The 16,440-nt window shown below is 42.9% G+C and overlaps 2 protein-coding genes across 2 annotated transcripts; both read left to right on the top strand.

Annotated features, from left to right (window-relative positions):
- The first annotated feature begins 1,428 nt into the window (after positions 1 to 1,428).
- On the top strand, positions 1,429 to 6,080 carry LOC140561870 (E3 ubiquitin-protein ligase TRIM39-like). Its single transcript, XM_072687121.1, has 6 exons — positions 1,429 to 2,022; positions 2,126 to 2,221; positions 2,335 to 2,568; positions 3,707 to 3,854; positions 5,156 to 5,182; positions 5,287 to 6,080. The coding sequence occupies exons 1-6, from the start codon at positions 1,441 to 1,443 to the stop codon at positions 5,832 to 5,834; spliced, it is 1,635 nt and encodes a 544-aa protein (XP_072543222.1). The 5' UTR covers positions 1,429 to 1,440; the 3' UTR covers positions 5,835 to 6,080.
- Positions 6,081 to 11,783: 5,703 nt separating this feature from the next.
- Positions 11,784 to 14,007, top strand: LOC140562098 (E3 ubiquitin-protein ligase TRIM21-like). Its single transcript, XM_072687499.1, has 6 exons — positions 11,784 to 12,377; positions 12,481 to 12,576; positions 12,690 to 12,923; positions 13,019 to 13,166; positions 13,294 to 13,320; positions 13,427 to 14,007. The coding sequence occupies exons 1-6, from the start codon at positions 11,802 to 11,804 to the stop codon at positions 14,005 to 14,007; spliced, it is 1,662 nt and encodes a 553-aa protein (XP_072543600.1). The 5' UTR covers positions 11,784 to 11,801.
- Positions 14,008 to 16,440: the final 2,433 nt, after the last annotated feature.

Here is a 16,440-nt window from a genome sequence, read left to right as displayed (position 1 = left end):
GTTGATGACCAATTATGATATGAAATATAATCTGGTTTGTCCACTGGCAAATCCCTTCAACCACTTATAAGTCAGTCTTGGCTGATGACTTGGCCAAATACTCTCACAGCCAAATAACCCTTACCTGTTAAACACTAAATACTCCCACAAACAATTAGGAGGATGGATATTAACAGTGGAAACAGTGGAACTATGACTATTTGCACACTGTACAGATGTTCTTTTCTGTAAATATCAGCTCTTTACTTTCTGTAAATATCAGCTCTTTATTACCTTTAGTACTTTTTACTTTTTTAATTTATCCCCTACCCTATTTATTGTTTAGTGTCATTTTTCTTTAGTTTAAGACTGTGTTCTGTGTTTTTTGTTACTTGTCATACGTGTTGCTCTCACCAAGACAAATTCCTTGTATGTGTAACATACTCGGTGAAATAAAGAGATTCTGATTCTGATTCTGAAAACATCTTAAGACCGCTCAGATATGAGGCTTTATCCTATATACGGGTGTGATTAGAGTCTCAGTTAGCTGGAACACGCTCTGTGTGTGGTGTTTAGCCTGCTAGCTGATTTATTTATGTCCAAATTGCTGGCTACAAGTCTAAACTCAGCAGAACCAGTCTCTCATATCGGCTTTCTGTGCCTCCCAACATCAGAAACTTTAAATTCAGCTTTCTGTCCTCCCAACAGCAGTCGCTCAAACTGTCATTATAGTCTTAATGTTTAGAGGTAGGGTTTCAGAATGAGTTCTGTGGTGAGCAGACTGTCCTCTTGCTAACTGAGCTAATGCTAACCAGCTTACCTCTCTGATTCAGAGCAGTTTAACACTTGTAATGGTTGTCAAACCGACGGTTTCACATAGACAGAATAATTCATTTTACTTCTTTCATTCATTTTTCGGTTTTAATGAGATGAGAGTATGGAAGCCACGTAAACGTAGATCCCTCTGCATTACTTACACAACTTACTCTACCCCCAACCCCCAGTAATACTGTATACCGCGGTAAGAAAAACCTCTGTCTACTGACAAGAGTCCATCAATTAGCCCAGTTGAGAGAGTATCAGAACACAGCAGAGCTAACAAACACCACTAACCACAGAAAACAACGAACAGTGCAGACCACAATGACAGAGAGGACTCCAGCATCAGTCAGAAAGCTAAAGGAATCGCAACCAAAGTGATGGTGCTTTAGTGCTACATAATCAGTCCTTTCTGGTAGTGTTTCCACTGCAGTTCTGCAGCTTTTTGGAGATGATTCCAAAAGTAAAGTACATTTAATGAAGTTAATGATGCAGAACATTACAGAAGCCCTGCATGATGATGCGTTACCAAGTTTACCTGGTAAGGTTAATGTAGCATCAATGTGGCATCCTGCCCCACACAAAGTATGTCTCTCTGTCTGAAATTTCTTAAACGACCATGATGTGTCTTCTCTTTCAGACATGGCTTCCTTCAGTGCTCTCCTGTCTGAAGATCTACTCCGGTGCTCCATCTGTCTGGATGTGTTCATTGATCCGGTCTCTACACCATGTGGGCACAACTTCTGCAGGGTCTGTCTCAAAGCGTGCTGGGCCAGGAGCTCACACTGCCAGTGTCCAGTCTGTAAGAGAGAATTCCCTCAAAGACCTGAACTGTTTGTAAACACCTTCATCTCTGGACTGGCTGCTCAATTTAACATTTCAGTTCAGGTGAAGTCCAGCAGAGCTCCAGAGAAACCTGTCAAGGCTCTGGTGCTCTGTGACATCTGTTGTGGAAAGAAACATGTAGCCCTGAAGTCCTGTTTGACCTGTATGACCTCTTACTGCGACTCTCACCTGGAGCCTCATCAGAGAGTTTCTTCATTAAAGAAGCACAAGCTGATTGACCCTGTGGAGAACCTGCAGGACTGCATCTGCCAGAAACATGAGAGACCCCTGGAGCTGTTCTGTAGAGACGACCAGATGTGTGTGTGTCAGTTCTGCACTGAGGGAGACCACAAGACTCACAGCACTGTTCCTGTAGAGCAGGAGAGTGGAGAGAAGAAGGTCAGACCTTTAGAGAAAGAATTATTAATTCTCGTTTATTTTCTATGGTAGAAATTCCTCAGATTAATGACCGTCTTTGCTATAATGTGTCTAATGACTAAAGACTCAGCTGGGGAAGGCATGGGCAAAAGTTCAGCAGATGATCCAGGTCCGACTGAAGAAGATTGAGAAAATCAAATACTCTATAAAAGTCAGTAAGGTGAGTCTGAGTTTTATTTCACTGTCTGATCATAAAATCACATAATTAACATTGTAGCTGTCAGTAAGTCTAATACTTACACTCTTACATGAGTCTGATTGGTCTCCGGTCAGAAAAACACAGAGAAGGAGAAAGCAGACAGTGTGGAGGTCTTCAGAGCTCTGGTGCGCTGCATTGAAAGTAGACAGGCTGAGCTGCTGGAGGTGATGGAGGAGAAGCAGAAAGCAGCAGAGAGGCAGGCTGAAGAGTTCATTAAAGAGCTGGAGCAGGAAATCACTGATCTAAAGAGGAGAGACACTGAGCTGGAGCAGTTCTCCCACACTGAGGACCACCTCCATCTCCTACAGGTCAGTCCAGCACAGGACAGCAGTTCCATTCATATGTATTTATATAGCTCTTTTCACAACGAATGTTGTCGCAAAGCAGCTTTACAGAGATCCGGGTCTGAGCTTCTTTTTAGCAAGCAGGGAAAACTCCCTCAGATCAAGACGAAGAAACCTTCAGAGGATCCAAGACTCAAAAGGGGAACCTATCCTTCTCATCCTCTAACAGAATAACTGGACATAACTAGGGAGCTAATGTGAGAGCAGGTGGTGAGTTGTGAGAGTGGGAGTAAGTGTAGGACACATGGTCAGTGTTCATGTGAAAGTTCATGCTAGTGAAAGAGTCATATGCACAACTATGCAGTATGTAGAGTGGTGTGAATGCATCAATGGAGGATCCAAAAGTTCAGCAGTGGGAGAGCCTGAACCAGGGGGTAGGCAGGCAGCAGCACCCAACCATGAAAGGACCGCACCAGCAGCAAGCAGGCAGTAGGGGGCTGCTCAGGACATGGGGAGAGTTGAGGACTTTATGAGAGAAAGCGTTTCCCCTGAATTATTTTTTTTGAAGCGAGGAACTGACAGGAGGCCATCATTCTGCCAGCAAACTATACATGATGGGTTGCAGGTTTTAAGAAGTACCTTCACACCTCACAATCAAACCATTGAGAGACTTATAAGTCATATAGAGTAATTTAGCAGCTACAAATAGAGAATAAACAATAACAGACCCAGGATTTACCCTAACCCTTATTTCACTTAAGTGTGATAAGAGCATGTGTTATGTAAATTAACACACCGGTAGTGATCAGTCAAATAGGATCTAAACCAAGTAAGGATCCTTTCATTTCTACAAGATTTTTAGCCTATCAAGCAGAATGGAGTGATCTACTGTGGCAAAGGCAGCACTAAGATTAAGGAGACTAAGATCGAGTAGCACTAGAACAGCAGTGTAACCCCTATTGAGGCAAAGAAGTAGTTCGCCCTTGACTCTTAGAAGCACTAAGCACTGTTTCAGTGCTGTGCTGTGATTGTTGGTGCTCAGAAAACCCTATTAGAATTTGTGTCTTATTGAATTTGAGTTTTAATCAGGTTGTTAAAACCTGTTGTTTCTGACAGCACTGCCCATGCTGAGGGGTTTCTCCTCTCTCCTGCTGTACTCTAGAAGTACCCGTCCCTCTGCAGACCCCTAAACACCAAGAACTGGACTGACATCAGGATTAACACTCATCTGAATGTGGAGACTCTGAGGAGAGCTCTGTCTCAGCTTCAGGAAGATCTCAGAGAGGAGATGGAGAAGGTTCCTGAGATCAGTAAGTATTTACTATTCAGTTCAGCAAGGAAAGAACTGAGGGTTTGTTTTGGAGGACTGGGTTTCTGAAAAATCTGTGCAGATACACAGCCAATCAGAATGTATCTGTTGGTTCTGAATACTGTAACCTAGTCATATTGACTTCCATCCATACAGCACAAAGCACTCAGTACAGCTTACACCAGGGGCGCCCAGACCTGGTCCAGGAGAGTTCCGATCCAGCACACCACTGCCTCTAAATAATCAGATGCCCCTAAAGGCCTTCGTTACCTGTATCAGGTTTGTTAGATTAGAGTTGGAGATAAGCTTTGCAGACCTCCAGGACCAGGACTGAGCACCCCTGGTCTACACCGTACAATTACATTCACACTAATGAACAGTCAGATTTCATACAGCCTAAGAACGGTGTAAAACACACAGACAGTCTGAACAGTCAGTGTGAGCTCAGACCTTTGAAAGAATCTAATTTTAGTGTTGGCATCTGGATGCATTTCTTATTTAAGATGAGTTTATCTAGATGGGTGTGCTGCTGATGCCCCTAGACAGCAGCTCAATCTGTCCTTATTTCAGAAATTCAGTTCCAAGATTATACAATAACGTACAGCATGCAGAAGAACCGAAATGTGAGGGCGCAGCGTCTCAAGAGGGTCTACAGCCCAGATGCTAGCTAGCACCACAGATGTGTTAATTCGCTTCTAAATTAGCACTTATTTAGCACTTTTCAATTTGCTGATCATTGCAATGGTTGCTAGATAAGTGCTATAGTGTTGCTAAGTGGTTGCTATATACTGCTTAGTGGTTCCTAGGGTGTTCTTATGTTTTTTTTAAGATGATGCTAAAGGTGGTTGCTATGGTATTGCTAAATTACTTAGTGTTTGCTAGGTAGGGTGGTGCTAGATATTTGTTAGGTTGTTGCTGTGGTGTCTCAGGTGCTAACTATGGGGTTACTATGGTATTCAAGATGGTTGCTATGTTCTTGCTGGGTGGCTGCTAAGGTGTTGCTTAATGGTTCCTAGGTGCATGCTTTATTCTTGTTAAATGGTTGCTACATGGGTACTATAGTGTTGCAAGGTGATTACTGTGGTATTTTGAGGTGGTTGCTATGATGTTGACTTGTGGTTGCTAAAGCTAGGCAGGTGTAGTGGTAGCCCAGCTGCCAAAACACACACAATCAGTCAGGAAGGTGAATATACCGCAGACAAATCAGAATAAAAAGTAAAATGTAAGAATTATATAAATCAGATATCATAATAAACTCTAATAACATTAAATTAACCATAAATGTAATTATTTTCCTAACAGAAATGAAGAGAATTCAACAGTATGCAGGTATGTGGGCTCTTACTGATCTCATGACTAAATCCAGTGTGTGTGTGTGTTCTCTAGTTCATGCTGTATGTTGTTAAAATGGGTTTAAATTGTGTGTTTCTCAGTGGATGTGACTCTGGATCCTGATACAGCTCATCCTAACCTCATCCTGTCTGATGATGGAAAACAGGTGGAATTTGGGGACAAAGAACAGAGTGTTCCTGACACTCCACAGAGGTTTGATTATTGTGTCTGTGTTCTGGGAAAGGAGGGGTTCTGCTCAGGGAGGTTTTACTATGAGGTGCAGGTCAGAGGGAAGACTAACTGGGATTTAGGAGTGGTCAGAGAGTCCAGCAACAGGAAAGGGTTGAATATAACAAGACCCGAAGATGGATACTGGACTGTGTGGCTGAGGAATGAGAATGAATATGAGGCTCTGGATTCTCCCCGTATCTCCCTCTCCTTAAAACAGGCTCCCCAGAAGGTGGGGGTGTTTGTGGATTATAAGGAGGGTCTGGTCTCCTTCTATGATGTTGAGACCAGCTCTCATATCTACTCTTTTACTGGTCAGTCTTTCAAAGAGAAAATCTATCCATACTTTTGTCCCTGTAATAATCGTGGGGGTGAAAACTCAGCTCCAATGATCATCACGCCTGTTCAGCATTATAAATGAGCTTCTTTTCACCCAGAAAACAATAACAGGTCCTGATATTTCAGATGATACCTTCAAGTTTCTCTTTCTATATAAGGTGAATGAAGAATGTAATAATGGAGAAAATCAAGAAGGAATCTTATCATCATTTATAAACAGTGATATTTAGTCTATTCCCATTAAATCTGTACTCATTTAACTGCCAACAGATGAAGCTACCCGTATCTGTTTCACTGTGTTATGTCTTGTGCGTATCTCATCATATTTGCTGTCCTGAATCAACTCTAATAAAGATCTGCTTTCATGAAGCTCTTTTTCAACAGAAACCCTTTTACACAGCGTCCTGTTCACTGCTAACCAACCTTCTGCTGTTTCCCCAAGGATGGGTTTGAGTAAGGTGCTAACAGGCTGCTAACATTAGCTAGCTGGCTGTCCAGCTAACACTGGGAATCTAAAAATCAACAACACGTCATTTTGAAGAGGGGGTGTCCACACTTCTGCACTGGACCGGAAATATGAATTCTAGCACATCACAGTAAAACTCAGTATCACGTCATAGTGGCATCCAGATTTTCAGGGTACAAATATGATTCTCTATATAGTTCCCTGTAAAACCAGTGAAGCACTGCTGCACTCTACTTTTGGCCAGATTTACCCTGGTGGTCACATTTACATTTACGGCATTTAGCAGATGCTCTTATCCAGAGCGACTTACAAAAGTGCTTTGCTATTTACCCAAGAAAGAAACCTTAGCTAGTTAGAATAGACTAATAGTTCAAAGATACCTCTAAGCTTAGACATTACTAAACACAAGTAAATAAAGTGACCATAGTACTCTGCTATTCGCCCAATAGAGAAGTCAAGTCAGATTTATTTGTATAGCTTTTTACAACTGCTGTCGTCACAAAGCAGCTTTACATAATTAGTAATTAGTAAAAGACAGAGACAAAAAAATAAATAATGTAAGACATGATGGATCAAAGAACCCCAGTGAGCAACCAACAGAGACAGTGGCAAGGAAAAACTCCCTCAGAGCTGGAGGAAGAAACCTTGGGAGGAACCAAGACTCACAAGTGGGACCGACCAGTCCTCCTCTGATCAGAACTACTTAAACATTATTGATAAAAATGACCAAACTATCTATACTGTTGAACTGCTCTGATCATAGAGGTAGCAGTGGTAGGAGGGTGTGCCCCTGGTCTGGTATGGGTGGTGGTGGGTGAGGGGCCTGATGGTCGGACTGGTAGGTGGCAGCTGGTCTGACGCAGGTAGAGGGGACCTCAGTAGGGTGGCCATTTACTGGGAAAAGGTAAAGAGACAGAGTTAGTTCTGAGAGGATTTTATAGAGATCAGAGAATGTTGATCAGTATCAGAGTGTGTCTGACGACTCCGGCAGGTCTGACTATAACAGTCTAATTAAAAGGAGAGAGCCAGAAGGTAACACAGACATGGGAGCACCCTGAAACGCTAGCGTCCATCTGCTCCATCGTCCACGAACCTGAGTGATCACGTGCAAGCAGCAAGATGACAGCTCCAGCATCTCAGTGTACTAGCTGCTAGTGGTTTTATCTGTTGTGCCACACCAACCTGTGTTCCCTGTGTCTGTGAACCCCTGGACCTACAACCTTTATCTAAGGGGAAACATTAATTACCAAAAGCTAAACTAAACAGATGAGTTTCAGCCTAGATTTAAAGTTTGAGACTGTGTCTGAGTCCCCAACATTATCTGGAAGGTTATTCCAGAGTTGGGGGCTTTATAAGAAAAGGCTCTTCCCCCTGGGGAAAGTAGAAAAGCTTTCTGTTAAAGTAACACTGAGCATGCTCAGCAGGAGGCCTAATCCTGATTTAACAGTCAATACTGCTGACAGAAGTGAGGTGTGCAAGGGTGGCATGGCTGAAGCGGTAGTCAGGTCGGAGGTCAGTATCATCATCGACTAATTTCTGATTACAGGTGCTTGTTGATTGAGGTGGCATTATGTTCTTGGTGTGTCTCTCTGCAAATAAGAGAAAAATGAATATATCAGTTTTGGCTTTTTTTCTTTTTTCTTACAGTAATGAGACATGTTTCACCCCTGTACTTCAGCCATTAACTGCCCCAACACATGAGGTGTATTTAGCTGAGGCCGAATAGCTAAAACTATGCAGGACAGTTGAGAGGAAGTGTATCACACCTGTACAGGTATTCTGTGTTGTTAAGTGAGTGATTTCTTATTGTCAGGTGCTGAGCATAAAGCAGCAGTTTCCTGGTCTTTGAAAGACTGCGTCTCTGCGCCAGTAGAAACAACGTGTTAAAGTTCAGGGTAAATTCATGAGAATAACAATCTCAGAATGTTAATATAAATTAAATTAGCACAAAAGAAGCTTGTGTTCCCAGAAGGACAGGTAAGTAGGTAGTTTTTATTGATAATGTAGATCCAGGATGATTATTAAACTCATGGAAAAAACATTTGAGTATGGAAAATGTTAAACCGTTGCTCTGTGCTGTCGAATTCTGTCTACCATCTCCCTCAGTGCTACCCTATACAGTGTCCTATGTACAGCTGTCTATATAGTGAGTAGTGAATGAGTGAGCAAGTGGACCATTTCAGACACAGCTACAGTGGGGGAAAAAAGTATTTAGGTCAGTCACCAATTGTGCAAGTTCTCCCACTTAAAAAATGAGAGAGGCTGTAATTGACATCATAGGTATATCTCAACTATGAGAGACAAAATGAGAAAAAAAATCTGTCTGTCACAGACCTGTAACTTCTTCTTTAAGAGGCTTCTCTGTCCTCCACTCATTACCTGTATTAATGGCACCTGTTTGAACTGGTTAACAGTATAAAAGACACCTGCCCACAACCTCAAACAGTCACACTCCAAACTCCACTATGGTGAAGACCAAAGAGCTGTCGAAGGACACCAGAAACAAAATTGCAGACCTGCACCAGGCTGGGATAACTGAATCTGCAATAGGCAAGCAGCTTGGTGTGAAGAAATCTACTGGGGAGCAATAATGGGAGACCTACAAGACCACTGCTAATCTCCCTCCATCAGGGGCTCCACGCACGATCTCAGCCCGTGGGGTCAAAATGATCACAAGAACGGTGAGCAAAAATCCCAGAACCACACGGGGGGACCTAGTGAATGACCTGCAGAAAGCTGGGACCAATGTTACAAAGGCTACCGTCAGTAACACACTACGCCGCCAGGGACTCAGATCTTGCAGTGCCAGACGTGTTCCCCTGCTTAAGCCAGTACATATCCGGGCACGTCTGAAGTTTGCTACAGAGCATTTGGATGTTCTGGAAGAGTATTGGGAGAATGTCTTATGGTCAGATGAAACCAAAGTAGAACTGTTTGGTACAAACACAACTCGCTGTGTTTGGAGGAGAGTGAATGCTGAGTTGCATTCAAAGAACACCATACCAACTGTGAAGCATGAATGGGGCCATGTATTGTGAGATTTTGAGTGCAAACCTCCTTCCATCAGCTAGGGCATTGAAGATGAAACGTGGCTGGGTCTTTCAGCATGACAATGATCCCAAGCACACTGCCAGGGCAACAAAGGAGTGGCTTCGTAAGAAGCATTTCAAGGTCCTGGAGTGGCCTAGCCAGGGAACATGCTTCCATGGCCTAGCTTAGGTACATGCTTCCATCTCGTGGCCAGAACCTGCAACTGCAACACATGTGAGGTGCTGGGCGTGAAAAAAGGTGAAATGTCTGGAAGTGATGTCTGGAAGCTGTCCTGTCTGCAGTTCTACTGCTGAGACATTCAGTTGACATTTCTGCCATTACTGTGTTTTGATAGTTCATGTCATACTAAAGAAACAGGCTAATGAAACAGGCTAATGTTAGTGTAGCTTAGACTGAGCTTTGAAGAACTACCCTGCTGAACAAACATAGCCTGGCCAACTAAAAGCCGGTCCAGTTCCATCTCATTAGGCTCATTTCTCTGTTCGGTTTTCTCTGATGAAGCTGTAAATCTGAACCTGTTCTCATAACTGTGTCAGACACTAATACAGTAAAGCAAGTCCAGAGAGACACTGAGCTGGAGCAGCTCTCCCACACTGAGGACCACCTCCACCTCCAACAGGTCAGAGTCCCTCTGTTTCCCAATAGTAATGCAGTCCAGCACAGGACAGCACTGCCCATGCTGAGAGCTCCTGGCTGTTAGGTTGGCCTTGGAGGAGTGGAGGCATTGGTTGGAGGGAGCCAGGCACCCATTTGTGGTCTGGACTGACCACAAGAACCTGGCCTATATACAACAAGCCAAGCACCTCAACTCTCGACAGGCCCAGTGCGCGCTGTTCTTTGGGCGCTTTGACTTTCTGTTGTCATATAGGCCGGGTTCAAACAATACTAAACTTGATGCCCTAGGCAAGAGGAACCTGAGGGTTCTGATCTTTTGCCAGAACCCATAATTCCTACTTCCAAGATCCTGTCTGCCCTTCGCTGGGGAATCGAGGACTCCGTTCAGAATGCCCTCTATCAGGACCCTAACCCTGGGGGTGGACCTCCTCGATGACAGTATGTACCATCTGTAGTCTGTCAGCAGGTTATTCGCTAAGGGCATGCCTCCCCCTTTTCTGGGCATCCACAACATCCACAAGACGCAAAGCACCCCGGTCACAATCTCAGGGGCTCCTCCACCCTTTACCCTTTACCACGCTTCTTCAAGGCCTGTAAGTTTGTTGCACTGCCCAAACTCCCTTCAGCCAAGGAGACAGCAGACCTCCTTCTCCAACATGTGGTCAGGGTTTACAGCATGCCTAATGATGTGATGTCTAATGAGGGCCCCAATTCAGCAGCAGATTCTGGAAGTCCTTCTGCCAGCTCATGGGGGCCACAGTGAGTTTGTCATCTGGCTTCCACCCAGAGTCCAATGGTCAGACCGAACCAGTCATCCAACATATGGGCTGGACTCAAGAGACGCAGTGCCCCATTGTTTTTCCGTAGTCAGAGAGTCTGGCTATCCTCCCATGACTTTCCCCACCTGAGGGTGTCTTTTGATGAACTCTGAACACTGATTAATGTTTATTGTCTCCGCTCCTGGGTCCACCACCAACCCATCCCATAACACAAACACCTTCTGGAACGTCCTCTTTGGCACTGCTGTGTCTGGGTGTGGATCCTTCTTAATCAGTTTGAAGCTCTGTGAACGGAATGAATGTCTTCAAATCAGCCGTGTGAAGCAAATCTCTATGAAACAGTAATCCATTTCAGTTGGTGAATGTGAGCCACCAAACGTCTAATACAGATTTTTCACATACCATGAAAAACCTGTAAAGCAGGGGTTGTGGCCTAATGATGTCACTCGGGTGCTGAAGTGAAATGAAAGTAAATCTACTAAACTTCCTTTCAGCACAACTCTGGGTTGAAAGGTTCTCCAGTCCTTCGTAGAGAAACTAAAACACAGGTAAGATTTCAATTATATTTTTAAACTCCAGACCTTGCTGACCACAGCTCTGCTGACCTCAGCTTTCTGTCTCGTTAAAGACACCTGATTCAACTCAGCCACTAATTAACAAGACCTTCATTAATCAAATTCAGGGTGTTGGAAGGTGGACTGAGTGGAATTGTGGACCAGAAGAAGCCCATTTAGAGATTCCTGGTTTAGGGAGCAGAGTTTGAAAGAGGTGAAACTGGAGAAAGTTGTTCATTTATTATCTGCAGGAACTGTAGGAACTGAAAATGCTTCTGTTGATTATTATATTTCTTCATCTAACTGCAAATGTTCTTACTTATTTTAATGAAAATAATCACCTGTAACATTTATTTTACATTTCAGTCTTTCAGTTTTAAAACTCTGGATGTTAGTTAGAACTGGGTTTGTCAGTGAATGGATTTACTGGAATGACGAGGTGGAACAACAGGTTTTGTAGAACTGGTGAAACTTTTTCAAAGTTGATCATCCGGCTGAAATCCATGGATTAAAAGACGATTCCTTTCCTTTTTTCAAAGACAAGCATCACCTTCATGACCTTGATCTGACCCTTCCCATCAGACATGGCTTCCTCCAGCAGTCTCCTGTCTAAAGATCAGCTCCAGTGCTCCATCTGTCTGGATGTGTTCACTGATCCTGTCTCTACACCATGTGGGCACAACTTCTGCAGGGTCTGTCTCAGAGAGTACTGGAACAGCAGCTCACACTGCCAGTGTCCAGTCTGTAAGAGAGAATTCCCCCAAAGACCTGAACTGTTTGTGAACACCTTCATCTCTGGACTGGCTGCTCAGTTCAAGAAGTCTGTTCAGGCGACATCCAGCAGAGCTCCAGAGAACCCTGGTCTGGTGCTCTGTGACATCTGCTGTGGAAAGAGACATTTAGCCCTAAAGTCCTGTCTGATCTGTATGACCTCTTACTGCGACTCTCACCTGGAGCCTCATCAGAGAGTTTCTTCATTAAAGAAGCACAAGCTGATTGACCCTGTGGAGAACCTGCAGGACTACATCTGCCAGAAACATGAGAGACCCCTGGAGCTGTTCTGTAGAGATGACCAGATGTGTGTGTGTCAGTTCTGCACTGAGGGAGACCACAAGACTCACAGCACTGTTCCTGTAGAGCAGGAGAGTGGAGAGAAGAAGGTCAGACCTTTAGAGAAAGAATTATTCATTCTCGTTTATTTTCTATGGTAGAAATTCCTCAGATTAATGACCGTCTTTGCTATAATTTGTCTAATAATCATAGACTCAGCTGGGAAAGACACAGGCAAAAGTTCAGCAGATGATCCAGGACCGACTGAAGAAGATTGAGGAGATCAATCACTCTGTAAAAGTCAGTAAGGTGAGTCTGAGTTTTATTTCACAGTCTGATCATAAAATCACATAAATTACATTCCAGCCTTCAGTCAGTCTAATACTTACACTCTTACATGAGTCTGATTGGTCTCCGGTCAGAAAAACACAGAGAAGGAGAAAGCAGACAGTGTGGAGGTCTTCAGAGCTCTGGTGCGCTGCATGGAGAGGAGCCAGGCTGAGCTGCTGGAGGTGATGGAGGAGAAGCAGAAAGCAGCAGAGAGGCAGGCTGAAGAGTTCATTAAAGAGCTGGAGCAGGAAATCACTGAGCTAAAGAGGAGAGACACTGAGCTGGAGCAGCTCTCCCACACTGAGGACCACCTCCACCTCCTACAGGTCAGAGTCCCTCTGTTTCCCAATAGTAATGCAGTCCAGCACAGGACAGCACTGCCCATACTGAGGGGTTTCTCCTCTCTCCTGCTGTTCTGTAGATGTACCCGTCGGTCTGCAGCCCCCCATCCACCAAGAACCGGACTGACATTAGGATTAACACTCCACTGAATGTGGAGACTCTGAGGAGAGCTCTGTCTCAGCTTCAGAAAGCCCTCAGTGAGGAGATGGAGAAAGTTCCTGAGACCAGTGAGTATTTACTAATCATTTGGAGCTTAGATGTTCTCTATTGTTCTTCATATTAATCAGACATTTAATTAACCCTGAAAGAAATTCTGACAGACATTCATACTGTCCATTATTCTTTTCCAAACAGAAATGAAGAGAATTCAACAGTATGCAGGTATGTGGGCTCTTACTGATCTCATGACTAAATCCAGTGTGTGTGTGTGTTCTCTAGTTCATGCTGTATGTTGTTAAAATGGGTTTAAATTGTGTGTGTTTCTCAGTGGATGTGACTCTGGATCCTGATACAGCTCATCCTAACCTCATCCTGTCTGATGATGGAAAACAGGTTACATGTGCAGACACACAACAAAGTGTTCCTGACACTCTACAGAGGTTTGATCAATGTCCCTGTGTTCTGGGAAAGGAGGGGTTCTGCTCAGGGAGATTTTACTATGAGGTGCAGGTCAGAGGGAAGACTGACTGGGATTTAGGAGTGGTCAGAGAGTCCAGTAAGAGGAAGGGACAGATTACAGCCAGTCCTAAGAAAGGAGTGTGGATTGTTTCTCTGAGGAATCAGACTAAATATGAGGCTCTAGATTCTTCCTGTATCTCCCTCTCCTTAAAACAGGCTCCCCAGAAGGTGGGGATGTTTGTGGATTATAAGGAGGGTCTGGTCTCCTTCTATGATGTTGAGGCCAGCTCTCATATCTACTCTTTCACTGGTCAGTCTTTTAATGAGAAACTATGTCCATTCTTCAGTCCCTGCCTCAATGATGGAGGTAGAAACTCAGCTCCAATGATCGTGGGGCCTGTTCAACATTATAAATTCTTTTCACCCAGAAAACAAAAACCTGTCCTCTGATATTTTAGATACCTTCAGGTTTCTCTTTCTACATAAAATGTAAATAACAGTGAATTAATGAAGAATGTAACAATGGAGAAAATGTAGCCTGTAGCCTGTACCCATTAAATCTGTACTCAGTTAATTAGCCAACAGATGAAGCTACCCGTATCTGTTTCACTGTGTTATGTCTTGTGCGTATCTCATCATATTTGCTGTCCTGAATCAACTCTAATAAAGATCTGCTTTCATGAAGCTCTTTTTCAACAGAAACCCTTTCAGTCTACACAGCATCCTGTTCACTGCTAACCAACCTTCTGCTGTTTCCCCAAGGATGGGTTTAAGTAAGGTGCTAACAGGCTAACGTTAGCTAGCTAGCGCTAGCTTACTGTCCAGCCAACACTGGAAAACAAAACATCAACAACATGTCATTTTGAAGAGGGGGGGTCCACTCTTTTGCACTGGACTGTAAATATAAATTCTAGCAGATCAGAGTAAAACTAAGTATCAAATTATAATGTTAGTGTTTTGATGAAAAAATATTGACTAACCAAATCTTATACAATGATTATAGAGGAAGTTCTTTATTATTATGATTATTAATAGTTATTATAATTGAAAATAGAGGCTCATTTGTTTCAGAACGGTTCATATTAGATAATATATTTTACAGTAAGTCAGATAACCTTTAACACTGTTGTTAAAGTTGTTTATTTCATTTATCTCATTTTGTTGAGATATGAAGAACATTAAGAGAAATTTGTCAATTCAGATGCTAAATGCTTCCACCTGGTGGCCAAAACCTGCAACTGCAACATACCTGAGGTGCTGGGCGTGGTTTCGTGACGTCACTATGGAGAAACAAAAGCAAAGTTTCATAAGCAGAATCCAGATCTTCTCAGCTGAAGTGTGTCCAGTCTTTTCAGAGGAACTGAAGCTCCTGCAGGTGAGCTCTAACGAAGCAGCAGAAGGGGTCCAGAAAGGTGAAATGTCTGGAAGTGATGTCTGGAAGCTGTCCTGTCTGCAGTTCTACTGCTGAGACTTTCTGTTGACATTTCTGTTATTAATGTGTTTAGATAGTTCATGTCTTACCCAGCAAACACACTGAACACACAACTGGACTGACCTGCAGTGGACATGGCAACCTCAGTGTAGATCTCTATACGTGCCTTGGTCAGTGTTCAGCTAAAGAAACAGGCTAATGTTAGTGTACTGAGGTGAGTAGCTATATAAGAATATGGCATGATATTGCTAAGTTAGCCCCACAGGAAGATCCATCCATGGCAGTTCTATGTAGCTAGTTGTATAGTAAAACTCAGGGTGTGGTACTTGCAATAGTCTTAAATTTTCACGGTATGATAACCGTCTCAGAAAAAAATTGCAGTTTTACAGTATACACTATTTCACTATTTGTTGTTTTATTCTTTTTAAAATGTTATTTATTGATTTATTATGTGATTATCATTGTGATTATCATTTTTGTGATTGTTATAATTTTTGGTTATCATTGTGATGATAATTTTTCCATTCATTGATTGTTTATTAACTCTGAAAATAGTTAGAAAAATTGAAAAATTCTCTGTTCAGTTGTATTTTTTTCCAATACCAGTGTTAAGCAAATATACACTGTATGATAACCATCAGTTTTCATATCAACCTTCATTTACCTGCAACCCTAGTGGTACTACATTGTGGATAGTATAATGATATGGCACAATTATATTCACTTAAGTGTTTTACTTTTTATGGTAGTGTAACAGGCCTGTTACTGTCTTTGTCTTGTCTGTTTGTATTTTGTCCTTGCCTCCTCCCTAGTCTCCGCCTTTGTCCTGTCCTGTCATTTTGTCTCCCAGGTGTTCTCCATTGTAGCCCTGCCCCTTTGTTAACTCTTCTCAGGTGTTCCTCGTTTGTTTCAGTGTATATGTGGTAGCTTTGTTCTTGTTGTGAGTGCATGTCTTTTAAGGTTCTCACTGCCTTCACATTTGGTCTCCAGTTTGTTTAGTAGCTCTTGTTTTTTTTTGTTTTTTTTGGACTGTTTGTTTTGGCTATTTCTTGCATTTGTTTCTTGTTTGACTTTTCTTTTTTGAATACTATTACTCTGCACTTACAACCTCCTCATCCCTGCCTGCCTCCCAAATGTGACAGGTAGCGGTATTAGCCAAGTTAGCTTCAAGCTAAGTGCAGCTCCACACAGAAATCCAGACATGACAGTTCTGCATTGTTTAGCTGTTCCTGGATGTGCAGCCCAGTATCAGGTTAACAGTATAATTGTTTAATTCACTGTATTAGGCTGGCTAGTTGGATAACGCGAGAGTAATGCTTATTTTGCAAGATCACACAAAGTACAGTTTGTGTGGCCGCTGATTAATTCAGGTGTTTTTATTAAGACAACAGGTCGTGAACTGCAACTTCCATCAGGTACAGTGAGAGTGATGTGGATGGCTGTGGTGGTGC

The sequence above is a fragment of the Salminus brasiliensis genome, chromosome 9, assembly GCF_030463535.1.
Source record: "Salminus brasiliensis chromosome 9, fSalBra1.hap2, whole genome shotgun sequence".
NCBI classification, from domain to species: domain Eukaryota; kingdom Metazoa; phylum Chordata; class Actinopteri; order Characiformes; family Bryconidae; genus Salminus; species Salminus brasiliensis.
This window is presented reverse-complemented; position numbering and strand designations above follow the sequence as displayed.

Coding starts and splice junctions, on each gene's coding strand:
- LOC140561870 (XM_072687121.1), top strand. CDS start 1,441: ATGGCTTCCTTCAGTGCTCTCCTGTCTGAAGATCTACTCCGGTGCTCC. Junction 2,222..2,334: donor ACTCTATAAAAGTCAGTAAG/GTGAGTCTGAGT, acceptor GTCTCCGGTCAG/AAAAACACAGAGAAGGAGAA. Junction 2,569..3,706: donor ACCACCTCCATCTCCTACAG/GTCAGTCCAGCA, acceptor GCTGTACTCTAG/AAGTACCCGTCCCTCTGCAG.
- LOC140562098 (XM_072687499.1), top strand. CDS start 11,802: ATGGCTTCCTCCAGCAGTCTCCTGTCTAAAGATCAGCTCCAGTGCTCC. Junction 12,577..12,689: donor ACTCTGTAAAAGTCAGTAAG/GTGAGTCTGAGT, acceptor GTCTCCGGTCAG/AAAAACACAGAGAAGGAGAA. Junction 12,924..13,018: donor ACCACCTCCACCTCCTACAG/GTCAGAGTCCCT, acceptor GCTGTTCTGTAG/ATGTACCCGTCGGTCTGCAG.